Here is a 27,115-nt window from a genome sequence, read left to right as displayed (position 1 = left end):
TGTGTCAGCAGCTCTTACCCTGCTTGCTGGGAGGCCGGCAGCACCAGGAAGCTCGGATTTTGGTGGCCGAAGGTAGCACTGCACGTTTGCCGCAGGGTGAGAGCACGTGAGGAGGCTGTTTGTGGGGAGCAGCCAGTGTGCAGCGACTTGTCACCGCATGGCATGTTGTTGCTGTGTTGCAGCACTGAACACTGTTCAAGGCTTTAATAAACATACCATGCTCCCCGGGCAGCTCTGCTCTGCATATTGCTCAGAAAACACAGGATTGGTATAAAAGACCCACTATGTGTGTTTTTAACAGTGTTACTGCATATGCCAAGGGCCTTTCATAGTCTGTATGTAGAATGGAGGCAAAAACCTAGGAGGTCATGGGCAGCATTTGTAGAAAGGAAAAATAATCCTGCGTTACCAGGGTTGTTCCAATCTCTGTCGCATGTAGCGCAGAGCACGTTCAGCAGAACTTGATGGCCATCTACTGGCGAAGCCACAGTCTTTATTTTATTTTGCAGATTTTTTTGCATCAGAGAGACAAGCACTTGGCATGTGTGAGTTGCAGAGATGCATGTTTTCACTTCTAGCTGGAAGTAACGCAGCTGAAGTTTTGTAAATTGCCCTAAATGCTCACATTGGTTTCATTCATTTTCCCCCTATGGGTGGTACTGACTACAGGTGTTGCAGATGCTTATGGAGGCAACCAGCAGTCTCCCAGGATTTCTGCTAGTATAACAGTTTCTACACTAATATAGAATTTACACAGTTTTTAGAAATAACAAACTACAAATAAATAAACGTCAAGCTGACAGGTCAGAACCTGGTTTTCTTCTGTGTTAATTTATCTTTGAAACTTGATGCATCAGCAGTAATTTGATACATCCTGCACTTTTGCTGGGATGTTACGTACGGTGTCAGTCCTGTTGCTAAACCCCGCCTTAAGCCTTAAAGGCTGCCTGAGACCTTGGCCATTAACAGGAGAACTGGCAACTCCTCGTCTGGGCACCCTGGCAGCTCTCGGCTGCTGATGTGTTTCCAGGTCTTTACTCTGGGCAGTCTGTGAGGGACACTTACGGTCAAGAAAGGCTGCTATCATATGGGAGGGAGTTCATTTTTTTTTATTTATTTGTTTGTTTTACATGATTTTAAAACATTGTAAACAAAAAGAAAAAAACTCAATTAAAAAAAAAATACCTGTCAGTTCCCTGTCATGTCCATTCTCAAAGTCTTTGTCCACCGTGGTGCCATCAAACAGAAGTTTCTGGAGCCCTGTGCTGACCACAGCCACCTGGCAGAACCCCCATGGCCTTTAAAAGGCACAAAACATGGTTTTGAGGACTTTTTTTATGTCTGTGTGGTCGTTGAGGGTATTTTGTAGAAATTGGTTGAGAAAGACGAGGGTGTCCCTTTACTGCTGCATGGCCAAGGGAAAGAACATCAGCAGATCAACTGAAAGTTACTGTGAGAGGGACTAACCTCAGGAAGCTCAAAAAAGCACCTTGTGCTCTTTTTAGGGGTTCCTGTGGTATCTCCATTTTAAAAAAATCACACAGCTTTTGTAAGGCTAAAACAAAGCTGGTGGTATCAAGTAGGATTTGGCTCCTTTTCCACCAGTGAGCATGTCTGCATTGTGGGGTCCCCGTGTGCCACAGCAGTTAGAGTGGCAGAGGAAGATCACCTTGGAGGTGTGCTCTCACTTGCCACGTGAGTCTCTTCTGCTGGTTAGTTTGTCATTTAGCCTGCACTGCTGCAAAGGCAAGGCATGAGGTTACATTTGCTGGTTCCAGCTGACAGTAACCTTTCTGCTCGGCGCGCTGAGCAAGCGATGGCTGTGAAGCTCTCAGGGGACTGTGTCAATGCACGTCACCTTCTGTGGCTTATTTGGTTATTTTCCCTGGTGTAGAATGCTTCGCCTTTTAGAAAGAGGGAGCAATCCAGTTGAGAAGCAGCAGTGTTGATCATGTGCCACCTTCATGGTACTGCTTTATGCCACCCTCTCCTGTATAAATACCTGGGAAAGCAGAGAGCAGTTCCCAGCAGTGAGGTCACTTTCTTGTACGTGACAGATAGCTTTCTGCAAGGTGCTGACTCTGCTCAAGGTTCGTTTTGTCTCGGGGCTGGAAATTGCAGCGGCATTGTAAGCTTGATCCTCCTCCCATTTAAATGAGCTGTACTCTCCAGGATCTGAACGCCCTGTTACAAAATAGGCTTTTAAGATGGCTCGTAAATCACATGCATACAAAAATGATGCACAAATATTTATTTTTAAAGATAAAGATTTTCTGCTCTTGAGCACTGGATTTTGTACGTTCAGTATTGAGCTTTAACAGTTGATTTACATGTTTGCTTTTTATTTTAGCCAGTGGGATGTTTTAAAAAAAAAAAACTGGAGTAGCAAGACTGTTCTCAGTGAATCATCTAACCCAAGACTTTTTTTTGCTCTGAGATGCAGATGTTTAAATGCAATTCCTAAGCCATTTCTGTGACAGCTAAACATATCTGTATTCTTGTCACATAGTTAAAGTGCTGATGTATCTTACTCTCTTGGGGACTTCTTTTTGCTAGTTAAACTTGATATTACAGCCCTCTGTCCATTTCTTTCTCCATTTCAGAAATTCCCCGCACATCCGTTTACACACATCGTATTATAGGCAAAAATAATTAATCTGGAAAATCTCTTTGCCCGAAGGTGAAATACGAATATGTATCAAGTGTTAAGAGAAAAAGAAGTCTGTCAGAAAGAGAGTACTCCATTTTTTTTAAATAGTGCTTTAAATTAGGATTGTACTGTAAAAATATTTAAACAAAAAGAAAAATGCGTAATTTGGATTACCATTAATTCAAAGCTTAAAGATTTGTAATGCATAGAATTGGAACATCGGTGAAATCACATGCTAACAGTGCGAGATGCTTTATGCAAAGTTTTAACCCAATATAAATAGTCCTCTGCAAATTCTGGAAATCTCTAAAAGTGACATTTATGCCAGAACAGCTATAGCTGTAACAGCAGTGGCTATTGTAACAGAAGGTTGCAGATTGGTGTTGACACAGGAGCTTCTCAACAGATGCATCAACATCAGTGCTTCTTTCAAATGCCTTTCTTAGTATCTTAGCTTCCCCAAAGGTTCGTGATTACTTCTTTTCGTGATCAGATTCAGTTTCTTTTCCTCCGATTCATTTTCATTTGACAGTCACAAATTCTTTCAGGAGAACCGGGATCTTTCATCTTAAGAGTTTAAAAGAGCTGGCTGACGAATCTCTAGATCATTTACCTTCAATGTCAGCAAACCCAGGAATGTGGGGGAAGCCCCAGAAACTTGATGAAGGCCAATGTTGTTCCAGTACTTAAAGTAGCTAAACAGGCTAGTATAACTGTAGGTGAACGTGACTGCTGTGCAGTATAACCATAAATGGGTTGATAAGGTGATCAATTAATAATGATTTATAGCTGGGTAATATAATTAATGGAAATCAATGAGAGTTTCGATCTTGGCATACCAGCTTGATAATAGTTTATGACGCAAGTTTATCTAACCAAGGCAAGTGCATTGTTGTAGCAGGCTTTCTTCAAGAATTAGACTCGGTATGCACTGTATTTAGAAACTCAAGCAACATGACTTCAACACTATATTTTTAATTGCTTAAAATTGGGATAACTGATAGGCCTTAGGATATTGCTGTAAATGGAGTGTCTTCGATAAGCATTCGTGTTTCTGTGGGGATTGTTTGCTGGCCCTGTGCTAATAAACTTTTTATTTATCAGTGGTCTGAAAGGAAATAAAATTCATTGACTTGCAGGTGATAGATTGAGAATTGTTAAATAAGGAAATGGAAAAATCGCTGCTGCAGGGTGATATGGATCTATTAGCAATCTGTATGCAAGCAAACAACAGGTGTTTGGCCAAATGTGAGGATCCATAGTCCAGATCTCGGTACTGGAAATACTTTTTCATAAAAGGTTTCAGGATTTTTACCTATGTAAACTTGTCAAAGAGAAATTATGGAGGCTATATAAAGTTGTTTAGAATGCAGTGTTCGGTGAGCTTGAATCTGGGCACGTGTAAAATAAATAGAAATAAAGCTCGGATAAAGTCCAGCTACTTCATTATTGGAGCAGTATTTCAAGGATCGTGGTGTTTTCTGTGGCAATAAGCACTTCTAAATCAAGACTTGAATTATTTCATACTGCAAAATACGCTCTAGTTCAAGCACAAATTGTTTCAAATATGTGCTGTGGACTACGTTGTAGAAAAGGAAATATTTAATTAATTGTTAAGGTCACTTCTGGCACAGTGATATGTTAAGCTGATCTTTTGGGGCCCAGGATATACACCATGCTCTTGCTTCATTTTTTTGCTTCTGTTCTGTTTTTTAGTTCAATTTCACCATTCAGTATTGAGAGCACAAGGCGTCAGAGAAGGTCTGAGTCTCCAGACTCCAGGAAGCGGCGCATCCATCGGTGTGACTTTGAGGGATGCAACAAAGTATACACAAAAAGTTCCCACCTGAAGGCTCACCGGAGGACGCACACAGGTAAGACTTTGCTGGCACTGTGTACCACAGTTAAGACAAGCAGGTTCCTTTCTGTCTAATTCAGGACATATTGAACTCATCATCCTACACTAAGAGCCAAAGGCCTGTACCTAAATAACAGAGATATCTGCGAGTGCATCAGCATTGGCATTCTGGTGCCGATCAAGAGCGTGCTTTTGAATTGAACTTCCCTGTCATCCCCACTTCGCAGCACACGAGTGGTGTCAGCACAAACCAGACTCCTTTCAGATGAAACTAAACAGAAAAGTGGCCTCCAGGGACACACCTACTGTGCTTCAATGAACAATGAGTGGTCATTGCTTGGGACCAACCAGAGCTAGTCCAAAGAAAACCCTCAAGAAGGGCATATAGTGTGGACATGGATCTTCAGCACCATTTTTTTCACTCTACAGACCTGCTCCTGTTGAGCTATTACTTGCTTTTACAGATAGAGCCTTTGAATGCTAGGTGCCACTAAATGCCTTCAGTTCAATTCAAGCGTAAACTCAAGACCTCCGTATGTCTTTCTGGAGGCTTTCAGAGGCACCCACCTACCACATACTGCAGAGGGAAGTCAGTCACTTTATGAGAATAGGCTGCACTAGGTCCCTACAACAAAGACGGAAGAGAGGTGCCTAGATGAGCTGGGTCCCATTCAGTGATGATAATACTTAACACTTAATCAATACCTGGTGTCCTTATTAACTTTATGGGCTGTTACTAGTCTACGTGACAAGCATGTAAGGGTAGCTGAAGCAATGATGTGTAATTGTTGTAATTTTATTGTGCATAAACTCGGGAGCAGCAATTTGAATTCATCAAGAACAATTTAAAAGGGGATCGCTTGGATGGCTAGAAAGGCAGTGGACAGAATGCTCTGAGTTTCAGTGCTGTTCCTTACTCTGCTGCTGATTTGCTTAAATTTATTGATCTCTCTGCTCTTAATGTACTTCAGCATTCTTGTAACTCCTTGGAGAAAAGATGGTGTTTATCCAGCGTGTAGCACAATGTTGTTCTTTGCTGAGAATCTGCTGGCGCTTTCTGTGGTGTGATGTACTCTAAAGAGTATGAGATATTATTTTAAAAAATTAAGTGATGGCTTCTCCATTTCAAATGAGGCCACGTCTCCATCACTCTTTCCAATATGTCTTTTGGTTGGTAGGACTTTTGTTGAGAGGAATACTGAACAAGGCTCCATCCTAATACCCCCTACTAAACCAATTTCTGTAAGGTAAGAGTCCCTTCCTTAAACAGCAGAAATGTTCTGGTAATCTGGGAATTTCATTACATTTCCCTTCAGGCCAATTATTCTAGTTTCTTCATATCTTCCCATTAATGCTTGTGCCTTCTCCTCTCTCTTGACTTAGTATGTCTTGTCTTAATTCTTTTTTCCTCTTCTCTATTCTTTCCCGTCCTTAGTGTGGTCTTTCATCCCTACCCTTCCAATATATTTTATATACCTTTACCCTTTCACCTTGTTCTCTGTCATTCTTGTTTTACTTCTTTTATCCCAAGCTAACCCTACTCTGTCCCTTTCCTTCTCCCTGCCCTCATTTCTAAGTTGTTTCCCTATTCTTGCCTGTATCACCCTTTGAACATTATATGGCTGTAGCAGATTAGAAGGCAGAGAGCCCAGCAGAGGCATGAAAACAGTTGACTGTTTGGTTTGAACCAAAAATACCACTTACGTGCTTATACCACAGGGAGGTCACTCTTTTCTAGCCTGCAAGACTGGCGTCCAGCCCAGGAGTACAAGCAAGCATCGTGTAAGGAACTGAGTTACAAAACCAGATGTGAACAACCTCAGAAATATCACACCCAAGTTAGCCCAGAAATACAGAAGGCTCTTCTCTGCCCTGACATTTTAAAATGCTGAGAATCACATTTGTCATGAGTCTGTAATTCATTAGCGAGCTCATGGCAGACCAGCGCTTGCAGGTAATGCACCCAAATCAGTGTTAGATAGTCTGCACCACCGAATCTCAGGCTGTGCACTTAGGGTGCTCAAAACTAGGCACTGAAGGCTTGAAATGGTGTTGGTAATTAACAGCTTTTGCAGCTGTAACTCCAGCAGAGTGAAGGGAGTTTCTGTACCTGCCGTAATCATAGGATACATCTCCCCAGCCTTGGTTCCCTGGCAGCTGGGTGTCTAGGCTATGCTATCTGTCTGGGATCTCTGGGTAGTCAGAGAAGAGGGATTGGCACCTCTGGGGCACATTATTCCCTCTTCAGGTAGACCCAGGAACTGGCTTGCAAAGGTGCTTCTCTTTCACTGCTGAATACAGAGAAAGCCCAGATACCTTACCAGGCTGTTAGCTTGCTGAAATGAATCCCCACCCCAAAAGGCAGCTGCCTGAAATATTTTGCAGTCATGTTGGATGTTGGTTTATTCCTTCAGGGAGAAAAGAAAAATAACATCAAATCGAAAACCTTCATTAAATGGTCAGCTGTTAACTGCTTTATATTGTCATGTCTTCATGCCTGCTGCAATGTAAGAAGTAAAGTGTAGTCTAGAGAGAAGGTGAGAGCTGAATTTAGCCAATGGATCCAGTGAAAAAATCTGTATTGTGCTGTTAAAATGAAATGTGTTTTACAGAACATTTCTCAGGTCTTGGTAAGAAGTTGATATATTCAGACTTACGTGTAGCATTGGCCATGAGCGTACTCTGTGTATTAATCTCATCTTACATTTTTTATCTTGGCCTTTACTTTTGCTTCAGGCAAAAGAAGTTAATTATTCACGTATGACCCACAGTAATTAGTGCAGTCTTGGATAAGTATAAATGAAGTATGACAGCTATGCACGCAAGGGTGAGCAAGTTTCAGTAGGAAACTTTCTGAGAAAAGATCACAGAAACTCAGCATTGCATAATCTGGATTTTTTTTCTTTTTTTTTTTTTTAGGCAGGCTGATCTTGCTGACAATTGTTTACCTAAGCAGGATGTGTTTGAGAACTATTTTTTTTTTTTCATTTACTATATATGCATAGCCACTAAAACATTCACAGTCATTTGGATACAAGAGGAAAAACAATGCGGTATTTTGACAGGATGAACAACTTTGTTGGTTGGAAGGTATACTGCTTTTAATCTTAATTAAAAACGGAAACAACATATTATAGACGGTAACAGTTGCATTTAATTCTCTTTGAGTAACTCCTAGTTTTAAGTATGCTATCGTCTAGCTCCCCAATACTTCTCACCAGTGTCCTCAAAACTTAGCGTACTAGTGTGGGCATGGAGTCCACTGGGGGGCGAGCTTGAATTACGTATCATCTCTCCAACTAGAAAAACTGCAAGTGAAACCTGTAATAGTTAGAGCATTTCATAAATCACAAGCACTGGTATTAAATTTCTCTTTCTAGTATCAGCTTCTTGTTGTTGTTTTGCCAAATCATCAAATAAAGCTATCAGGAGGTATCGGGTGTGATGGAGAGCCTTCGGGGCTCGCGGGCAATCTTGCAGCTCAGGTTTATCAACTCTTTCCGCAAGGAGAAACTGAGAAATTGGCTCACTGGAGTTGTGTTGAGTTAGTTTCTGCTTCAGTGAACTTAAAGAAAATTACTAATGTGTGACTCTACAAATGAGTAATCTTTAAAAATGGGAAAACCAGCAGCCCTGAGTTTCATTCCCGGTCTGCGTATGTCTGTGTTGCGCTCAGCATAGGTGCTGGTGTCAGCCCCAGGAATGGGGAGAGCCGTTAAATGCTGTTCCCCCTGAGGTCTGCGCCCATGCAGGCCTGGTGGGACTCACCTTCTTCAGTTTGCTGCTTTTACTTTGAAGATGGAGAGGGAAACAACCATAGCATTATTTTATGATATGTAATGGCTATTTCAGGCCTTTCAGGTGGTACTAAAGTTGCCATTGATGCTTCCAGTAGGACTGCTGAGCATTGCAGCCTAAGTAATACTGGTTCCTTCCACTGTGTTTTTTTTCCCCCATCAAAATTTCATTCTAAAAATATTTAAATTTATCTTAATGAACTGCTGTTTCCTTTTCTACCAGCCCTGGTTTGTGAAAGATCTTACAGACTCTGTTCCCTCTGAAGAGAGATGATTAAAATCTGATATGTTTTATGTAGATCAAAGAGTCAAATCATGCCTTCTGTTGAGAGGCTGATATGGGTTATAAAAATCAGACTTTAATAACTGATCTGTGAAGTTGGTGAAACTGGAAAGCATGGGTCCGTGAAAACTGTAAAATGCATTAAATAATTCCATTATTTTGGCAAAAAACAGGCAGATATTTTCATGCCATAAAATTGAGGACATACGTCTTGACTTCCTCTCTAGTTGGCTGGACGTTTCTGAATGTCAGTGGAAAGCTGCGAAGTAGTAAAAAATGTTTGCAATTTCCCTGCAAAATTTCACTCATTGTTTTTCAGTCATCTGTAACTATAATGAAAATAGGTTTGTAAGCTAGATACGGTGAAGGCAGCAGGACGAAGCCTTATGATCACGCCATTTATCAGGTCAAATGCAAGGCAGTAAAGTCTCTGGTGAAATAATACGTTTCATTATAGCCTCAATCAACATAATAGTCGTGGATAAAGTGTGTGTATGGAAAGATGAGAGGGCAGGGGAGTCTGTTTTAGGGAGAGAGAAGAGGGAAAACAAGAACAAACATTCAGGACCCTTTGGGCTAGTTGCCGTAACAGTGCAAAGGAGACATTAGAAAGTGAAAACACCTTTTGGATAGATGACAGTGATCACACAAAAAACACACAAACCCTTTTTTATTCATACTGATTTCAGTTGCCTTGTTAATGCATTAAGTAATGAAATCATGAAAGCATGATTATCAAAAGATGGCAGGTTCAGGCTGCCAACGGAGACACTGCAGGGCAGTGGCTGCTGGCTGTGGGCGATGTCCCAGGGCACTCATGTGGTGGTGCACCTGGTCATGGACAAACTGTCCCACTGGCTGACGAGGTGGCTAAAAGCTACTTTCACTTTTCATCCACAGGCTACTTAGTCTGCAAATCCTAGTGTGCAATATTCTGTTTTAACCTGAATCGCGGGCCTATTGGTACCAAAGCTAACCTTTGCATATCATGACCTAGTTTTCATAGGCATCATCTGTCTCCTCTTAAATAGGGAGAGCATGTAAATTTGAGGCATATTATGTAAATTGAAGAGGCAAATTACTCTGTCTGTTAGGGGGCCTGGTAAAGAACAGAGAGACTTGAAACATGTATAATGGATAGTACGTGTGGAGGAGATTTAAAGCTTTTCCCTTTTTTTCTAAGCATGCAGAGTACACTGGGTGGTGTGAATGTGTCCCAAAGCAGTGCCTAGCATGGGGACTGTGACCTGAGAAATCTAACCAACTACATAGTCATTTAAAGGGAAATTTGATTTGTCTTGGATTTCACATCTAAAGTTGCTTACAGCTAAATCCAGTTCTAGCTCATTGTGGCTACCCCCTTACCATACAGAGAAGCCCAAGGAGTTTAAAACATTGTGTGAATCATCCTGAAGAAGTCAATAAAGAAAGAAGATGCCTGCTTTAAGGTTATGTGGGACATAATTTTACAACATCTGATACAGAAGAGATTGCTCCCTGTCTATCGCTTCCGTAGGATTTTCTTTTATTGTAGGAGTAATAAGCATTCTGTATTTCTGTGCAATCTTATTTCAGTCATTAGTTAGAAATTTCTGGAGGAACATGGCAGAGTGGCTTTCTGGGGTCAATGGCAGCAAAAGCCTGGGACTTTCCGGTTGGCGTGAAGTGGGAATGGATTTAGTCCATGAGTGTAGGGCATCATATAGCCACAGCCGTGGCTTTGCTCCTGCCTCGGAGGGGTGGAGGAGGGCAAGGGCTGTAACCACCTTCTGTGGGGCTCAGATACTGGGCTGCCACTGCTGCTTTTCATCCGTGAGCCCCAACCAGCACCAAGTCTGAATCACTCTTCTCAGTGCCACTGCTGCAGAAGATGAGGCTGCTTCATTAGGCACTTACAGAGGCAGGCTGAATATAGCCCCCAGGCCAAATGAATTTTTTAGTGTTTGGCGCTTTGTCCTTGATCAACGCCTATATCATTCCTGAGAGATGAGAGCAAATACCTTTGCCACAGACGTAAGGAAGCCTATTTGTCAGTGTCAGGGGGTCTTCAGCGGCATTACACGGAGACAGTAAACATCTCAGAAATACGGTTTTGTACCTGAGAAAATGACAGCATTTCCTCCCCGAGATATTCCTTTATAGCTGGGTTGAGACACCACCCTAGAAGAGAGAGGGCTAGTGAGGACATGGGTGTTTTATTTAGTCTGTGCTTTTTCAAACGTTGCATTCCTCTCACTCACTGTTGCTCCATATATTATTTTAATATGAAAGGGCCCCTGTCATGAGTCTTTGTTCACATTTTCCTTTGAGCAATTTCAGAGTGGACTTAAGAAGTCAGAGGCACCAAAAAAGTTATTTTTGCTCTGTAGGTTTTAAAACTCCATTCATTGCCTGTTGTTTTCTTAAGGTCTGTTTAATGCCTTTTGCTAGCTATAAGTTCCAGAGAGATATTTACAGGTTTGTAATCACTTCTTTAGGGAAATATTGGGGGGAAGCAACATTCTTTAAATAATCCTTCTGGATTTGACTTGAACTGCGTAGATTTTTGGCCTACTTTAGAATTAACACCTCTTTGTCACGTACCCTCCAGACTTGCTCTTCAAAAGCCCAGCTTTTCTTTCTTATGTCCTACGTGCTCCCTAGGCCCTTATCCCAGAGCTCTCCCTCCTCCACGTAAATCTGTCGGGTGAAAAAAGCTGCAACAGCAGGTTCACATGCTGTTCCAGAAACTGGGAATTTAGATAAACAAAGCCAATTTAAAAATTAATTTTCTTTAAATAAAATAGGAGGTTCTATTTGTATTGGGTGATGCTTTTATTTTTTACGAAATACTTTCTTTTAGTGTTTAAAATTTACTGCCAGTTTCAATAAACAGTAGAGCTTTCCAATGTGGAAACCAGTATATTTCATGGAAGTTTTCACTTCTAGCTTTTCTGCTCTTTCTTCATGCAGTTTCTATTTAGAAGATAAACAGATTATTTAATAAATGGGACTGCTGAAGCCTCAGCTGAAGCCTCAGCCTATTCCTATTGATGTGACGGGGTTCACATTTCAGGACAGAAATATTTTTAAAAGCAGATGTCAGCTGGTGCAATATGTACCAGGGTATAAAGGCAGGCTCACCAATGCCACCACAGCCTAGTAAGGTGATGTTCAGAAATGGGAACCTCTGGATGTAGTGAGATAATTGTCTGAGTCCAGCTACTTACGGGCAGGTGTCCATACCACAAGGAGCTTGTACATCCAGTTCTCTTCCAATAGCCGCTCTGTGGAAAGTTAAATGATTTCATTTCTGGCACATTTTGTGAGCTCTGAATTCACCTTACACACGGGGAGTCATTCCTCTGCATTGTAGGTCTGATGCTGTGCCGATATGGAAGAGTGCCCACGTGGTTATTCCAAGGCACTTTGATGGGAAAGCAAGTCTAATTGCGTCTGTGATTGCTTTCAGTCTCTAGGTTATGAAAAATATTTGCAACAGTGACCCTTGACTTTGTAAATATGGGGTGCATATGTGTTTTGTCTGTGTGTGGCACGAGGGAATAATGATAATTTCATTATGCAGAATAAAATTTTCTCTAAGCAAACCATTTAGTACTTAATACTCTACCTCCAAAGAACTGCAGTTCATCTAAGGTCTCAGGCATGATTGTGGTCTACCATGTGTAGCCCTGCAGTGGCATGAAGGCAAGAAAGACCTCTCTACTCCCATTCCCTCCAAAATGCTTTCCCAGATGTTGCACCCAGACCTAGAGGAGTAAATACACAGTACAGGGTTTCCAAGGATGTTAACTCTTGCAGCCCACTCAGTCCCCGACAGAGGGAACAGGATAGCAACTTGCTACTGAAATGCCCATTACTGGTGATACCCTGTGTCTTTTGGGAAGTGTGTCTGGAGTTGCTCGTGCCCTCCCTGTCCGTTTCAGGGCAGCCTTCAATCGGAAACACGGTCTTTGAGAGTGGAGCATGCTCAAAACTGCAAGTAAGCTTCACAAAAGCCTTTGTTTTAATGTTTTATTCAGGTTTTCTTTTTTTCTGCTTTCTTTTTTGCATGGCTAAAAGGAAACAAGAGGTAGAGCCTGAAAGCTAGTGTTCTCAATCTTCACTTTTTGCAGATAAGTAGGTAGAAAGCTAGGGAAATTTTACAAAACTCCTTGTTTCTTGGGAAAGGAAAAAGATCAGATTACACCTGTGTAGGACGAGGGGTTATTTTCTGCACTTCAATGTTTTGTCCACATAGGATATGAAATGTAGTGGTGTCTTGGTCACATTAACTTTTAATGATCTTTTCCCTTGTCATGTGTATTTTTGTCAGTTAATATTTTTGTTTAGTATCGTATATATTTATTCTGCTTTTTATGGTGATAAAAATTGGTATCTCTTCATTTGGGAAGTTTAATTCCATTCACAATTCATTTACTTAAATTGGAGGTGGATTTTTTAATACTGTTTCTGCAGACAGCCCAGCACACCAGGGTCCCAGCCCCTGCTTGAGCCTGCCTTCTAGCACAGTGCAAACAACAAATAATTGGTTGTGCAAAACTGAGTGAGACAAAGCTCATCCCTTGGAGCCTTTTTGTTGTTTTTTGCTTGTTTGTTTATTTCTTTGGGGGGTTGTTTGTTGTTTTGTTTTTTACAGGTAGTGGAGGGTTTAACTTTTATACCGAGAAACATCAGTATTGCTCTTGATGAACATGGTGGAGCAAACCCTGGAGCATCCAGGAGGAGTGACGGTAGCAGAATCATAGGCAGATGGAAAGGGAAGTGTCACTTGTTTGGCATCTCCCTTGCAGCTATAGACCACAATGAAGGAAAGGTGTTTTATTTGGGGAGGCCAGACTAAAACTCAGGCCTGCAGCACCCCGGTTAAAGAGAGTTAGTGTGCAGGTCTGCTGGCACCCTCCATGCAGTTGGCTGCTGATGGAAGTACGGATCTGTTGCATCACCTTTCCCAAGTACTTTTGTGAGTGAAGGCTGCCGTAAAAGGAAAAATCTCAGCCATCCCCACAGCACTGGAAGTTTGATAGTCCCATATATTTGCTGTGGCTGGAGGGAAGGAGATAACTTCATGCCATCTTCCACTACATGTATATATATAAAATATATGTTAAGTGTATATATATGCACTTAACATATACTTAAATATTTATATATCTACCACATCATGCAGGAAAAAATTATCAGGAAGGGTAATAAAATGCTATTTGTCATCTACTGTTAAGATTTGGTGTGGCTCCTGGATTCAGGTGCACAGGTGCACTTTTACATTTCCAAAAATTTTATTTTTTCTGTTTTTACAGGAATTAAAATTTATCATTTTACATCAGCAATGCCCTTGGCAATGTATGTAACTAATCCTTGTCCCAGAGCTTTAATTCATTTGTATCTCACATAGTACTAGTGTCGTGGTTTAACCCCAGCCAGCAACTAAACACTGTGCAGCCGCTCCCCCCTCCCAGTGGAATGAGGAGGAGGATCGGAAAAAAAAAGGTAAAACTCGTGGGTTGAGATAAGCACAGTTAATAACTAAGGTAAAATAAAATATAATACTAACTAAGAATAATAATATAATAATAATAATAATAATTGTAATGAAAAGGAATATAACAAAAAAAAAAAGATAAAACCCAGGAAAAGACAAGTGATGCACAATGCAATTGCTCACCACCCGCTGACCGATGCCCAAGCAGCAATCCGCCCCTCCTGGCCAACTCCCCCCTGTTTATATACTGAGCATGACGTTCCATGGTATGGAATATCCCTTTGGCTAGTTCAGGTCAGCTGTCCTGGCTATGCTCCCTCCCAGCTTCTTGTACACCTGCTTGCTGGCAGAGCATGGGAAACTGAAAAATCCTTAACTTAAGTGCTACTTAGCAGCAACTGAAACATCAGCATGTTACCAACATTATTTTCACACCAAATCCAAAACACAGCACTGTGCCAGCTACTAAGAAGAGAGTTAACTCTGTCCCAGCCAAAACAAAGACAGCTAGGTATGTCCCATGTGAGGCAAAGTCTGCAGAAGCCCAAAAAGAGAAAATGTGGAAGAGAAGTTTCTTGGATTCCCCCTCTTCATTTCTCTCCTGTGCAAGCAGTGACAGAACAGGGCTGAGACCAATGTAATGGATTTGCCTTCTTAAATTACAGAGCATTGAATTTTGTGCTTTTTTGCTGGGTTTTGTATTAAAATAGTGGCAAACTGAGGCAGCTGTATACCTAGAGGGGCATCTGGGACAATAGCAGGAGAAGGAAGGAGATAAGGTTGCTGAACTAGTACTGGTCTTGCAGAGGGAGTGAGAAGAAGGGCCAGGATGGCAAACAGGACCCAAGCTCAGCAGTGCAGTGAAATGAAAAGACAGTTGTGTGTTGCGATGTGGGAAAAGGACTCGCGCTTGCATTATCAGAAGTGGAGCTTGTAAATAATCAGTTCAAGAGCTGCCAAAAGCATCTCTTGTTTTAGAGTGGAGGTTGTCACTGTATTTTTTAATTGAAGAAATTGTTTTGTTCCCAGTTTTCACATGAAGAAACCATGTCCCTGTGCTTTGCCTAAGTCAGACTGAGAACAAGGAATAAAAAACCTGAATTTCAAGACATGTCACAGGCAGCACAGTATGTTCCTGTTCTGCTCGTAGAAATTGTTTTCCCAGACTTGCTCAACTGATACAAAACTTTAATCTCTTCCCGGAAAGATATTTACATATTTTGACAATACTGAAACACAAAAGTCAAATTCACTGTGTTCACCAAAGAGACATAGTGAATCACTAACTTGGAAACAGAGATCCGAAATGACCTTTTGAAAGACATCTAAATAATTGAATTGGATTTTTGCATCAAAATGATTGAAAATATTTCAAACTTTTAAAGGGATGAAACTGAGATCTAACAGTTTCATTACAGAAAGTAAGGTGTTCCTAATATGTGAGTCATAGCATTGCTGTTCACTTTCTCTGCAGTTTTGGGAAGGTTGCTGATGCTCGCCGTGTTGGTTTTCCTACCTGCATAATGGACACAATATTTGTTACACAGTACTATTACGAAGACAGACTTTTATGAAGGATTACATTTTAAAAAAAGCTTTATAAGGCACTTTGAAGTCAGAAAGTGCTTTATAAGTGCTCTGATGTTTTTTCATTAAAAAATTATACTAATAAAAATATCACACAAAACGTAAGGGTTGTCATTTTTCCCTTTCCCTTGTGTCTAAAAGCTAAGCTGCCCTCTTCCTCTGGGAGTGCCTGAGGATGCTCATTATCAGATAGTGGTTTTGCTGTAAAAAGATTCTTTTCTGCCTGAAATTGCGTATTTTTAGTAGAAATGCAAAATCTAATTAGCCGTCATTTGTGGTTTTCAATTTATGATTTCCCCTTCCAGAGTCCTATCAGTATGGGTGCAGTGTGACTGTCTCATACGTTTCAGAACAGTTCTGGTGTTTACGTGGGAGCTGAAACCAGCTGACATAAATACTATGCCTTATATATAAGGCATAATATCCTGTAGCAGAAACCAAACCAGGAATCACCAGGAGATGTCCTCAACCCTGCAAAGCTGCAGATCTGTTGACTTTGACTAGAAAATTTAACATCATCAAATATAGGCAGAGGCACGCTTGCTGGATTATTTATTTTCTTTCGACTTGTTATGGGCTAAATCCTTAGGACCTCACTCTGTTTTTATGTGGGGAATACTCCTCCAAGAGTAATGGCAGTAGAAACTGAGTGTATAAAGATGTAGCTGTAGATATCAGGGCTGGGCAGGTGCCACCTATTAAACCATGCAAGTTTGACTCGAACCCATTGTATTTTGTGAATGGAGTGAGGGACAGCATCTCGGCTATGCTCCCACCCTCCCAGTCTGGAAACACTACACAAACCTATAAACCAAGTTTCATTTCCAAGTGCTTTTCTAACTTTGTCCTTCTCAAAAGTGGAATTTCAGCATGTGGCTCTTTCACAGGGTGATGAAAGCTTAAATACAGAAAAATCTGACTAGGTGGCTAAGCCTGTACCCCTGAACAGTCCCTTATGTTTATTTTCTAGTTGACTCTTATTTGGAATAAAAATGTTACCAGTGTTTCAAAATGCTGAGTACCATTGCAGGAAAGGGCTACATAGAAGTGATGTAGTAACTCGGAGTCATGGTGACAATTCCATGTGCAGAAAAACTGGATAGATGGGAATGTCTGAAGAGGACACAAATAAGAAGGGACATGGCACTCACCTGTAATACCAGAGAGAGGTGAGTTTATGCCAGAGAAAGAAATCAGTTTAGAACTTGATCACTGGGATGTTTTCTGTCCTGGTAGTAGATGGTGTTACCTCATTGTTACTTAATGACATGGTTGCCAAGAGCCTGCTAAACTGATGAATAAATGAAGCTTAAATAATACACAAATGAAAGGAACTGCAAGTGCGCAGGGAGTGCAGAGGGCATCTGCAATTGCGGTAAATAAAGTTCCTTGCCTAGGGAACATAAGCCTGGCTGTGTTTCCTGGAGCTCCAGAGCAGTTTCCCTGCTGGCAGAATAACCCATAACTATTTACATGGTGGTTTTGTGGTGCCTGTCTTTGAAGCATCTGGCATCAAATACCATGATACCAGCTAGCTGATGGGCAAAGGATAACTGCCAAGGAACGTACCACGTGGGAAATTCTGCCCAGGGTAGAACAGACCCTGGACCCTTCATCTGTTACATGGCATGGTCTCCTGCTGGTACTTTTTTTTAAGGAATATGTGAATGTCATCGGGTTGTAAAGTAAAAGTTTGAGAGGGATTTATTTCCTTGGGTGAATGATCTTCCGGATGTTAGAGTACATGAATAAGGATATGGGAAGACAGATGTTGGGCTGCGGGGAGGACGGAAAATTTTGGAAGGATTGGCTGAACAGTGGTCATTATTCAGCATTATTAATTCATTATTTGCTTGAGTTTAGGGAGATTTAATAAGTAACCGTTGTAACTATGTTCTTAAGTGCTTAAGTGAGAGGAGTCATGGTAGGGTAGGAAAAATAATATGGTGAAAGTAATTAAACTAATTTGGATTGTGGCATCTGGACTACAAAAGGCAAGGTTTTGGAGGGCTCTTAGAAATAGATGTTTTGTTAATAGAAGATTAAAAAAATTACTAGTTCCATTTGGGGCATTGAGTCATACCTTTAAAGTTTCATAATCAACTTCCCCAAACAATAGAAAATACTCATTTTCTACAGGGAACTGTCTAGAAGAACTTTTTCATGCTCCAGGATCCCACTTGATCCATGTAAATGCCTGTTGTGGCATACTGTTCACTATCCATATATTGCAAGACAAAGCTGCAGAATAGCATCAGAATACAATTTCTCTGTGTTTTGGGATCTTTTTGTCAGGTTTCGGGGCAAAACAATAGAGCTCTCAAGACAGGTTCGAAAAGTAGAGGGTCAGCTCATGTGAAAATGTTCACAGCTTCAGGCATTTATGTTTAAATGGGTAGCTTCTTTAAGTCCAAAACTTTACGAATTCAGAAGATTGAACTAACTAACAGGGTTTTATCTTTTTCCAGTTTTCTTTTTCTCCTCGTGTTAATTGCTGCAGGTTCTTAGTCTCTTTCTGCAGCTCTCTTTACTACCGTTTTCCAAAAACTGTCCACTGTTTTGTCTTCTCCTTCATTCCCGTGTTTCCACTACCCTGGGCAAGACTCACACCGCCTGCTTTTGCTCCTTAGAGCTGAATGAGAATTTGAGTGTCTGGGTGTGTGACAGTAACTCTGCACCCTTGCCTCCAGTGGCTGCCAAGCCATCGAAGGAGCCGAAACGTGCCCACACTTTGAACCCGAGAGTTTCTCAGACACTTAAGCTCAAGTGCTTGCACAGAGGCAAAATGGTTGAGTATTTGACTTCACTGCAATCCAGTCTTGAAATGGAGATAGATATATAGATATATATAAGCACTGGGGCTAGTTTCTTCCCATTAACACGCTAGTTTTGTCCACCTCCTCACTCACAGCTTTCTGGGTTGCCCTGCTGAGGTCCAGCTTCTCTCTGTTGATTGTACTGAGAATTTCAGCTATGAGCGCTCCAGCTCATCGGCCAAAGCTGGTGTGTGATACCTGACACCAGCTTCCCATACTCTTGCAATTCTGCTCCTTCTGGTCCTTTCTCCATCCTTTGAACTCCTGGGTCTTCTGTTTTTGACAAACTCAGTGGTCAGTCTTCATGTCTGGGATGTTACCAAACAAAAGGTTAAGAGTTAGTATAGTATTGCCTATGAAGAACATTTTTTTCCTAGCACCTGTCCATCCACAGATAATGTAGGTGTTTAACAGAAAAGTAATATTATTATTCTTCCCCTAAAAATTAGGTTTGCGTAAAATGTTGTTGATTAATCTTAATGAAAAATTGTATCTTTCACAGTTTTCTTTACAGTGGCTTTTTTAAGATGCATATGAGTGAATGTCTTCAGAGTAATGCTACTTTGCGTGTTTTTTTCCTTCTTATACGCATATATTTAATTGAAAATAATGAAAGGTCTTCTTAGGTTGAGGTTGTAAGAGTGATTTTCCTTCAGTGGTGTAAATAGCTTGAGAGGAATGTGGTTAGTCCTGTCTCTTTCACGTAGCTCTATAGGGGCTGGGTAAGCAGGACTCATTGAGGAGGGAGGGTGGAAGCAACACCTGGGAACTCCAGCCAAGTGACCTGCACTCACGCCCTTCCATCAGCTGACTTTTGTTTCTTACCCAAAGTGATACTGTTTTAATGGACGAACAAACTATTTCTGGTATTTGTTTTTCACCAACCATCCCTTCCTGCATCGGGTTCTCCATTTGTCTTCTACCAAGAGAAAGAAGATCTAGGATTTTGTGTACCGAAGAGGCTATTGCAGGGGAAGTATCTTGTGGTAGGAGAGACTTAGAATTTCAGATGCTTTTAAATAAGAATCTAAAGCTTAAGAAATAACCCCACACTTTGCTCTGGAAGTCTCTGTGATCAAAGAAACCAACGGGGGCAGTATCCAGAGTCTAAACAAAAAGAGAGTTTAAAAGTATGTTGAGGATGGATGGGGCAAGCAATCCACTTGGAAACTGTTGATGTGGTGTGATGAGACCGTTAGGATAGACCTGCCAAGTTGGATGGGAGTGCTGCTATATTTGTACAGTGCTCTGCACCAACTGTTTGTGGCAAGGATATCTATTTAAGACAGTTTGGTGGCGAATCTGAGCACATTTTGTAGCACTGTGTCATTGTCAAGAGCGTGCAACCCACCATCTGCCGTGTAGCTTGTGCCCGTCCAGCTCGCAGCAGCTGCCGGATTCCAGGCACCCAACGCTGCAGCCACCCAGGGGCAATGAACACTATTTAGTGCTTTGTGCTTGGCTGAGGACTATGAAATTATCTAGGCTAAGTTGCTGCTGGTGTGGCTATGGGCTGTGGTCACCTCAGAGCCTGGATTGCTGGGTTCTCCTCACAGCAACTGTTTCCCACCCCCGTCTGACATCAAAACTGCAGCACAGCCCAGATGGTGCACAGAAGGTACCAACCCAAGGAGCTCAAATGTTGCTGACAACCCTACTGACATGCCTGTACAGCATCTGATTTCCTTACAGAGGCACTCATGGCCATTTCAGCTGGACTTTCAAGGGCTGTTTGAACTTTGTGATGATATTCTTACTCGGGAATTTTCTTTTGAAACCGAGGGCTCTCAGCAAAGCATTTATTGACTTTTGAAGAGATGCATGGAGGGATATGCTGCCTGCGACAAAGCAAGTGTTGCGTCACTGGTTCATGTAATTGGAATAGTTTCATGATTCATAAGCGATAATAAATAACTGAGGAATGATTGTGCCTGATGAAGGAAACAGTTGCAGAGGTGCTTTTTTGTTGTTCTAGTTGTGATTAGCTGGTTTCAGAAGGAGAGGTAAAAAGTCATTTTTGACACACCAAAGAAGGATACATACAGACCTCACACAGTTTCTCTTCCTCAGTTTTGGTGCATGCTCGACTGTGGGATCAAGGTAACTGCCAGGAGCATTTAACATGTAGACATTGAGGACTGGTGATAGAAATCACAAATAAGTATAGCCTACAAACATGGCAAAAATGGAGTTTTATAAGTTTGCTTTATGAAAGCACAAAATCCAGTTTTGTTGTATTAATCTTCTCCTCTGACATGATATGACACAGAACATGGGGCATGCATCATGCTTACCTTTAAATAAAATGCAGAGGGTGGGATTTTCCAAAAATCAACACTTAGCCCAAGTCTGATCTCATTGAAGTAAATAGGTATTTATCAACAGTGTTGTGCAAGTCACATGGCTGAGTACATTTAAAAATTGTACATCGTTCCTGGTAACATCTTACATGCAAAATTAATTTTACTGAAAGTAAGTGCAGTAAATAAAGAGGACGTTTTGCAGATTGAATTTTTATGTTTATTTGGGAAATCGTCTTTCATTTTTACCAGCTTGCTAAGAAATGTCCTGCAGTGTTGTTTACACAAATAATTAGAAACCTCCATAAACTTCATAAAAATAATTGGAAATCTGTGGCAGCCTGTGATAAATTGCTGAAATATCGGGTAATCTGGCCATTTTGGGAGAAAGTGTAGCCTGACAAGATGGGGGTAGCAAACTCGTACGGTAATCATGAGAATAATTACACAGCCCTTTGTCCTGATGTTAATCCCTGCATCACCCCTGCAAGGTAGGATCTATATTGTTGCCTTAATCCTGTTGATTTTCTTAGTCATGTGAACGCCACAGGAATGATAAATCTCAAGGCCCTTTCCTTATATTCAGCAGATTCAGTACCTCGTAATTGTGTAATTTGGCCTAAAGCAACCCCTAGGCAGTGGGTGTTCATGGGAAGCGTGCAGAGGGGGTTGCGGGGATTAAGAGAAACAAGGGGAAAGTCACCACCTGTTTTTCCCCCCTTCCCCTCTTTCTTTTGTCTCTCCCAGGAGAAAAACCTTACAAATGTACCTGGGAAGGCTGCACCTGGAAGTTTGCTCGCTCCGACGAACTGACGAGGCATTACCGCAAGCACACGGGAGTGAAGCCATTCAAGTGTGCAGACTGTGACCGCAGCTTTTCCCGCTCAGATCACTTGGCGCTCCACCGCCGCAGGCACATGCTGGTTTGAGAAACGCTACCTGTTCCAGATGAGTTTAAGAGCTGGGTCTCTTAACTACCCGGAGTGAATTCAGCAGGGCTGAATCCCCCTCTACAGTGTTAACAGGCAGGGCTTTCCCTGATGTCCGTAACAAAAAATAAGAACAGAAATTTAAAAAAGCAGGAAAAGAAGTGCCACTCTTCTCCTCGCCCTCTGAAGTTAACCCCGTCTGCCCCTCAGCATGGCTACCCCCTGAAAGTGTCATCACAATCACCTGGGAAATAGCAGCCAAAATGCTACAGGAATGGGCATTATTTTACATGCTGCATCCTTTGACAAAAAATGTTTATAGCTTGTATGTTTTCTCAGCTGTTGGACATTTTGTTCCTGAAAAATCACTGCTGATTGGAGGATTAGATACCACAAACCGATGATGATGATGATGATGATGACGATGATGATGATGATGAGAGCAAGACCGCTAGACCTTTATTATCCCATCTTTTCCCCTTGTTTTGAATACCATCTGGCCGGTGTCAGCATTACGCCCAAGCTGTGCTACAGACAAGCTGCATGTGAGTAGGCAAGAAGATTCTGCTGGAGAAGTCCCGCTGTTGGAGCTGAAGGGTCGCTTGAGCAGACTTTTGCAATAACAATGGTGGCATTTTAATATTGTACCACAATTTGTCATTATGCCCTAGAGCACACCAGCCATTTAACCTTTTTCTTTTATCTTTTTTTTTTCCTTTCTTTTCCTTTGTTGTTGTTGTTGTTGAAGTCTGTAAAATAAACAAGGGGCAGCAGCATCTCTGCTGAAAGTACAATATTAATTATCTGTATTTTACCAGGGACTTATTTAGAACCGTTTTCTGATTTGTATAGAAAGAGCCCATCTAAAAACTACTACCCCATTCTCAACGTGCAGTTTTCTTTCACGCAGGTATCGTCTTCCCCACGACCATTATTTGAACACAAGGAAATAGTCAGATCTTATACTCGCTGGTACCAAGGTTAGTGGTGTAGCCATTCATGAAATGGAATTGAATGTACCAACAAAACAAAACAGAGAAGAAACGGCTGCATCTCTTGCAGAGAAAAAGCAATAATGAATAAAATGGCTCTTGAGACAATAATTTACTCCACACCAACAGAAGGGGGGGTATGCAGAAATAGCATGTAAGATCATTTAAGTTAATCTTTCTGATGGTTTCACTGACCTGCTAGGTACCACAATTAAGTACTTTCATTTCCTTCAACATAGTACTTGTGTCTGGAAAGCAAGAAAGATAAAGGAAGGAGCTGATTGTTGAGGAGTCAGTGGATGAACTGTAAGTAGGAAGGAGAAATGTTTCTGCAGTGGTGCTCTGCAAGACATTAGGTTTCTCCCTGGGAGTTAGAGAATAACAAGATTTTGCCAGCTGTCTAGTGTGATATAAATGGCCCTTTATATGGGTACCAGTGGCTGCCTCTGCTGGGATTTTCAATCCAAGCCTTTTCAGATTAAATAAAAGGAAATTCTTGATCATTCCCATACAGCCCTATAATTGTGAACCAATTTGTATTAATTGAATTATGTAGGAAAGGGAGAAACTCTTAGTCATCAGTTGTTCATGCAAATGGAATAGTGTTTTTTTGTTTTCTTTCCTCACAAGGATCTGCCTATTCAGCTAAATTTGACAAAGAGGAGGCTTGGCAAGATTTTTTAAGTGTTGAGATTTTTATAGCTTAGAGATGAAAGATGTATACATAAAGGTCTTTTGCAATGCATTTAATTATGAATATTTGGTTCCAGGAATTGCACAGATTAAACTTGTGATGCCACTTGTTCATTTTTAAATGTTTGACCAGTCTGAATTAATTTCTGATTCCTGAAGTAACCGTAGTAATGCTGAGGGGATTCTGAAATTGAGGTAATCTTTAAGAAAAACGAGCACAGAGTACCCATACAGATACTAAAAGCAATTACAGTTAATTGAGGATTAATGTGACTGGGATAATATTTTATAACAGCATTCACAGGCCCCAGAGTTTGATTGTCTTTGAGTATGTTCTTAATATTCCCCAGTACCGGATAGTTTATCAGCTCTCTGACAGAAGAACTTCAATACTGTTAAAGCTCAGGCTCCCCTCTGCTGAGTGGTCAGCAGAGAAACCCAAGACAAATTATTCGCAGACATTGTGGGAAAAATGCCTCTGTCAGTTCCCATTAACTGCGTTGGTAATCAACTTCCACCAAAATCAGCAACTTTTTAGTATCCAGCTCCAAATCAGGACTGAAGCAGAGGTGCTAAGTGTCCGTGCAAAGCGTGAAAACGCTGTGACAGATCAGGGCTTCTGGATAGGCCATGAGGCATTGCGGGGCAGCAGAACTGGATCTTTACCAGCAGCTTTACTGCTGTTGGTTTAAAAAACTGGTTGTCAGTGTTGTGCGTGAGATGGTTCATGGATTACGTCTGAGGTCTGTCTTTTATGTACTTCAATATCATCCCCTTAAATGGGTCTGTCATTCTCAGCGTTTAGGGAAAGAAGTCAGGTCAGGTAGAAGTCAATTGATAAAATTATTTTCCTGCCCAAGAACATTTTACCAACTAATTACTTGAGTAGCAGTAATTCAATTGAAGAACCAATGGCATACAGAATTCCTTTCAGAATCTGTGGGTTTTTTCTCCCATAGAAAATTAAGTTTATTTGACCAGAAACTCTTAAGGCCATTCTGTTAGCGTACAAGAGGAGCAGTGAGAGAGATCGTTTCTGATGTTATTCACAAAGGCAGGGTATAACTGGGAGAGACCAGTGTCCTCTTTAGGCTTCCCCCGTAGTCAATGAAGAGAGAAAAACTCCTCCGAGAGAAATTGAGAGGCCTTAAATTTCAGCATTCGGCTCTGAACTGCCCCAAGGAGGAGCATATGTATCACAGACCCTGGGGAGGCTCATCTCCCGAGGCGGAGGTTGGTCTGTGTGAATCCCTTGTCTTTCAGCTGCTTGCCCATTACTTTACGCATAGGAAACACTGCAACAGAAAGAGGGTCTGGTTTTATTTAAGGAACCCCAAAGTGATACAGGGTTAAAGCAGCACTCACGCCAAGGGACACAGGCACAGAGCGTGTCAGTGGTAACAGAATGAAGCCAAAAGGTAAAGCAGTGTACACTAAATTTTCTTACTTCACAGGCAGGAAGTATATCCTCAGCCTTTCCAGCACACATGTAAGGGCTTTTTGGGCTGCTGTTACCTCTAGACAACTTGCACAACCAGCAGCAGTCCACCACTGGGTTTCAAGTACCCAGTATGGTTCTTGGCAAGTTTCTTACTCGCACCAGCACCCGCAGGCTTTGACCCCAAATACTCTGTGAGGTGGTTTTCTGGTTTGTTTTCCCCTTCAGAAGTATTTTAAGAGAAGTTACTCTGTGGGAGGGGGGTGTTCGGATGTGGAGCTGATGTCCCCCAGATTCTCAGGTTGTCCTTCCCTCAGTGGCTGCAGTTCAGGCCCGCCAAACTTCTGGGCTTGTGCAAAGACCAAGGGCAATTGCTCCAGGGTGGTTTCCTCAAAAATCCTGGTATCCCACCACAGGTCCATGACATTTCATAACCATGGCGAAGGCTTACATCATATGTAGCACGCAGAAAGACCAGATCTCGTCTTGACAAAACACGTTAGGTCCACCTTAATTGAGCAGTTGGGAGAGACAAATACACAGTGTCCCATTCTTTCAGAAAGACAGAGATTTATGCTTTTAAGTGTGAGTAAAGGACGGGTAATATCCACCGTGCCCATTACAGCTTACAAGGGAAACTATACCACAGTGTGTCAGATTTCGTATGTTTTCAAAAGGATTCAATGGATTTGTCAGGAAATCTCAGTAGCCAGCATTATAGGAAAACGTAACGAGCAAGCAGCTTTGATACAGAACTTTTTAAATTTTAAATGGTCATTATTTTTTGAGCACCTGTTTTATTCAGCACTGTAAAATTGGCTCATTGCAACAGCAGTTTATACTTGGGTATGAAGATGCAGTATTCCTTATTCTCTATCATGCTTACACAATTAATTAAATAGATTTAGACTGACTTGTATATATGATTATTTGCTGGAGTAATGTATAACAAAATTAACAGTGTTGAAAATTACATCAGTGATGTTGATGTTTGGGGTAAACTCACAGTGCAGAGCATGGACAAATAGCTGGACAACATTTCTCCCCTTTAATAATGGGAATAACATTGATCATAAGTCTCGTTTTCCATTAGCCACATTGAAAATGTATTCTAGTTGCCATTTATAAATTTATCTTCTGATAATAAATGCTGTTTAATGGAAAAAATCTCTTTCTTCTTTATTGAAGGTGGGTACCTCAAAATCGGAGTAAGTTTCACTATTACTATCCTGCTTATTTTTTAGTTTGAACTTTGGTTTGGAAAGGTCAGTGTGTGAAACTGCATCTTCCACAGCAGACAAGTCTTAAGATCATTCAGTAAATCCGCCCTACTCCCACATGCTTATCCATACACTCGTGCATATAAACCCCAGCACTTCCATGTGCCTCCACCCATGTGCAGGTAATAAACAAGTTTATTTAAAAAAAAAAAAAATCAGAAAAGGAAGAATTGGAAATAAACACTGTAAAAGAAAATACTACCTTCTTAAGAAACCAGCTCATGTTATTGTATTATGCCTTTGCCTGTGATTTATAACTGGAGAAGTGCACAAAGAAATTTAAAGATTGTTGTATTTTCACAGTTCCGCTATAGCGTAACAGTTGCTGTGTAATGTATGCTTATGAAGTCATGCCCAGTGGTACCTTGAAAAGGCTTAAATTCTGATCAATTTCCGCAGTAAATGAGGTTTTAGTACAAAAATGTAACTATAAGGATACTGCATCTTTAGAAATCAAAATACCTTGAAAGTATTTTACTATACTTGTAACAGTTTAAATATTCTGTAATATATGTGATAGTGGAAAAGTATTTTCAAACTCACAATTTTACATGGGGTGTAAATAGGTTAAATGAAGTACATTTTTAAAAATCCTTTAGTTTTCATCAGGAAAACTGGTAAGATAATGCCTTGCAAAGCTTAAACACAAAACGTAAGAAGTAAATTGTTCTGTTTTGTCAGAGCATGTTTTCTCTGCAAAATGGAGTGGCCACTTCTTTGCTGTTTCACAGATGGCGTGCAATATAGCGAAGTCATACTGAGTCCTTCAGTGTCGAATAAGTCAACGCTCAGAATGTCTTTGACTGAATAAAGGAAAAAAACACTTAATCAAAATGAAAACCATATGAAAGGTTTTGGGGTTTTTGTGGGTGGGTTTTTTTTTTTTCCTCCTGGCATTTTACAGTGAACTGCAGATACAGCAACGGCAGACTCTCATTTGATTTTATTTCTTCTTGTATTTCCCTGACTACAATGCATCTTGAATAAAGGTTGCAGAGCTGAAATAGGCA

General features: G+C 41.1%; 1 protein-coding gene across 2 annotated transcripts in view; it reads left to right on the top strand.

Annotated features, from left to right (window-relative positions):
* Nucleotides 1-26,052, top strand: part of KLF12 (KLF transcription factor 12) — a 250,695-nt gene extending 224,643 nt beyond the window's left edge. For both annotated transcript variants that reach the window (XM_050904124.1, XM_050904115.1), the window contains 2 exons: nucleotides 4,367-4,524; nucleotides 21,521-26,052. In XM_050904124.1, the coding sequence (XP_050760081.1) occupies nucleotides 4,367-4,524; nucleotides 21,521-21,702 (340 nt within the window). In that variant the 3' untranslated portion in view covers nucleotides 21,703-26,052. The remainder of the gene's footprint in view (nucleotides 1-4,366; nucleotides 4,525-21,520) is intronic.
* The last annotated feature ends 1,063 nt before the right edge of the window (nucleotides 26,053-27,115 follow it).

The sequence above is a fragment of the Gymnogyps californianus genome, chromosome 1 (genome assembly GCF_018139145.2).
Source record: "Gymnogyps californianus isolate 813 chromosome 1, ASM1813914v2, whole genome shotgun sequence".
NCBI classification, from domain to species: Eukaryota; Metazoa; Chordata; class Aves; order Accipitriformes; family Cathartidae; genus Gymnogyps; species Gymnogyps californianus.
This window is presented reverse-complemented; position numbering and strand designations above follow the sequence as displayed.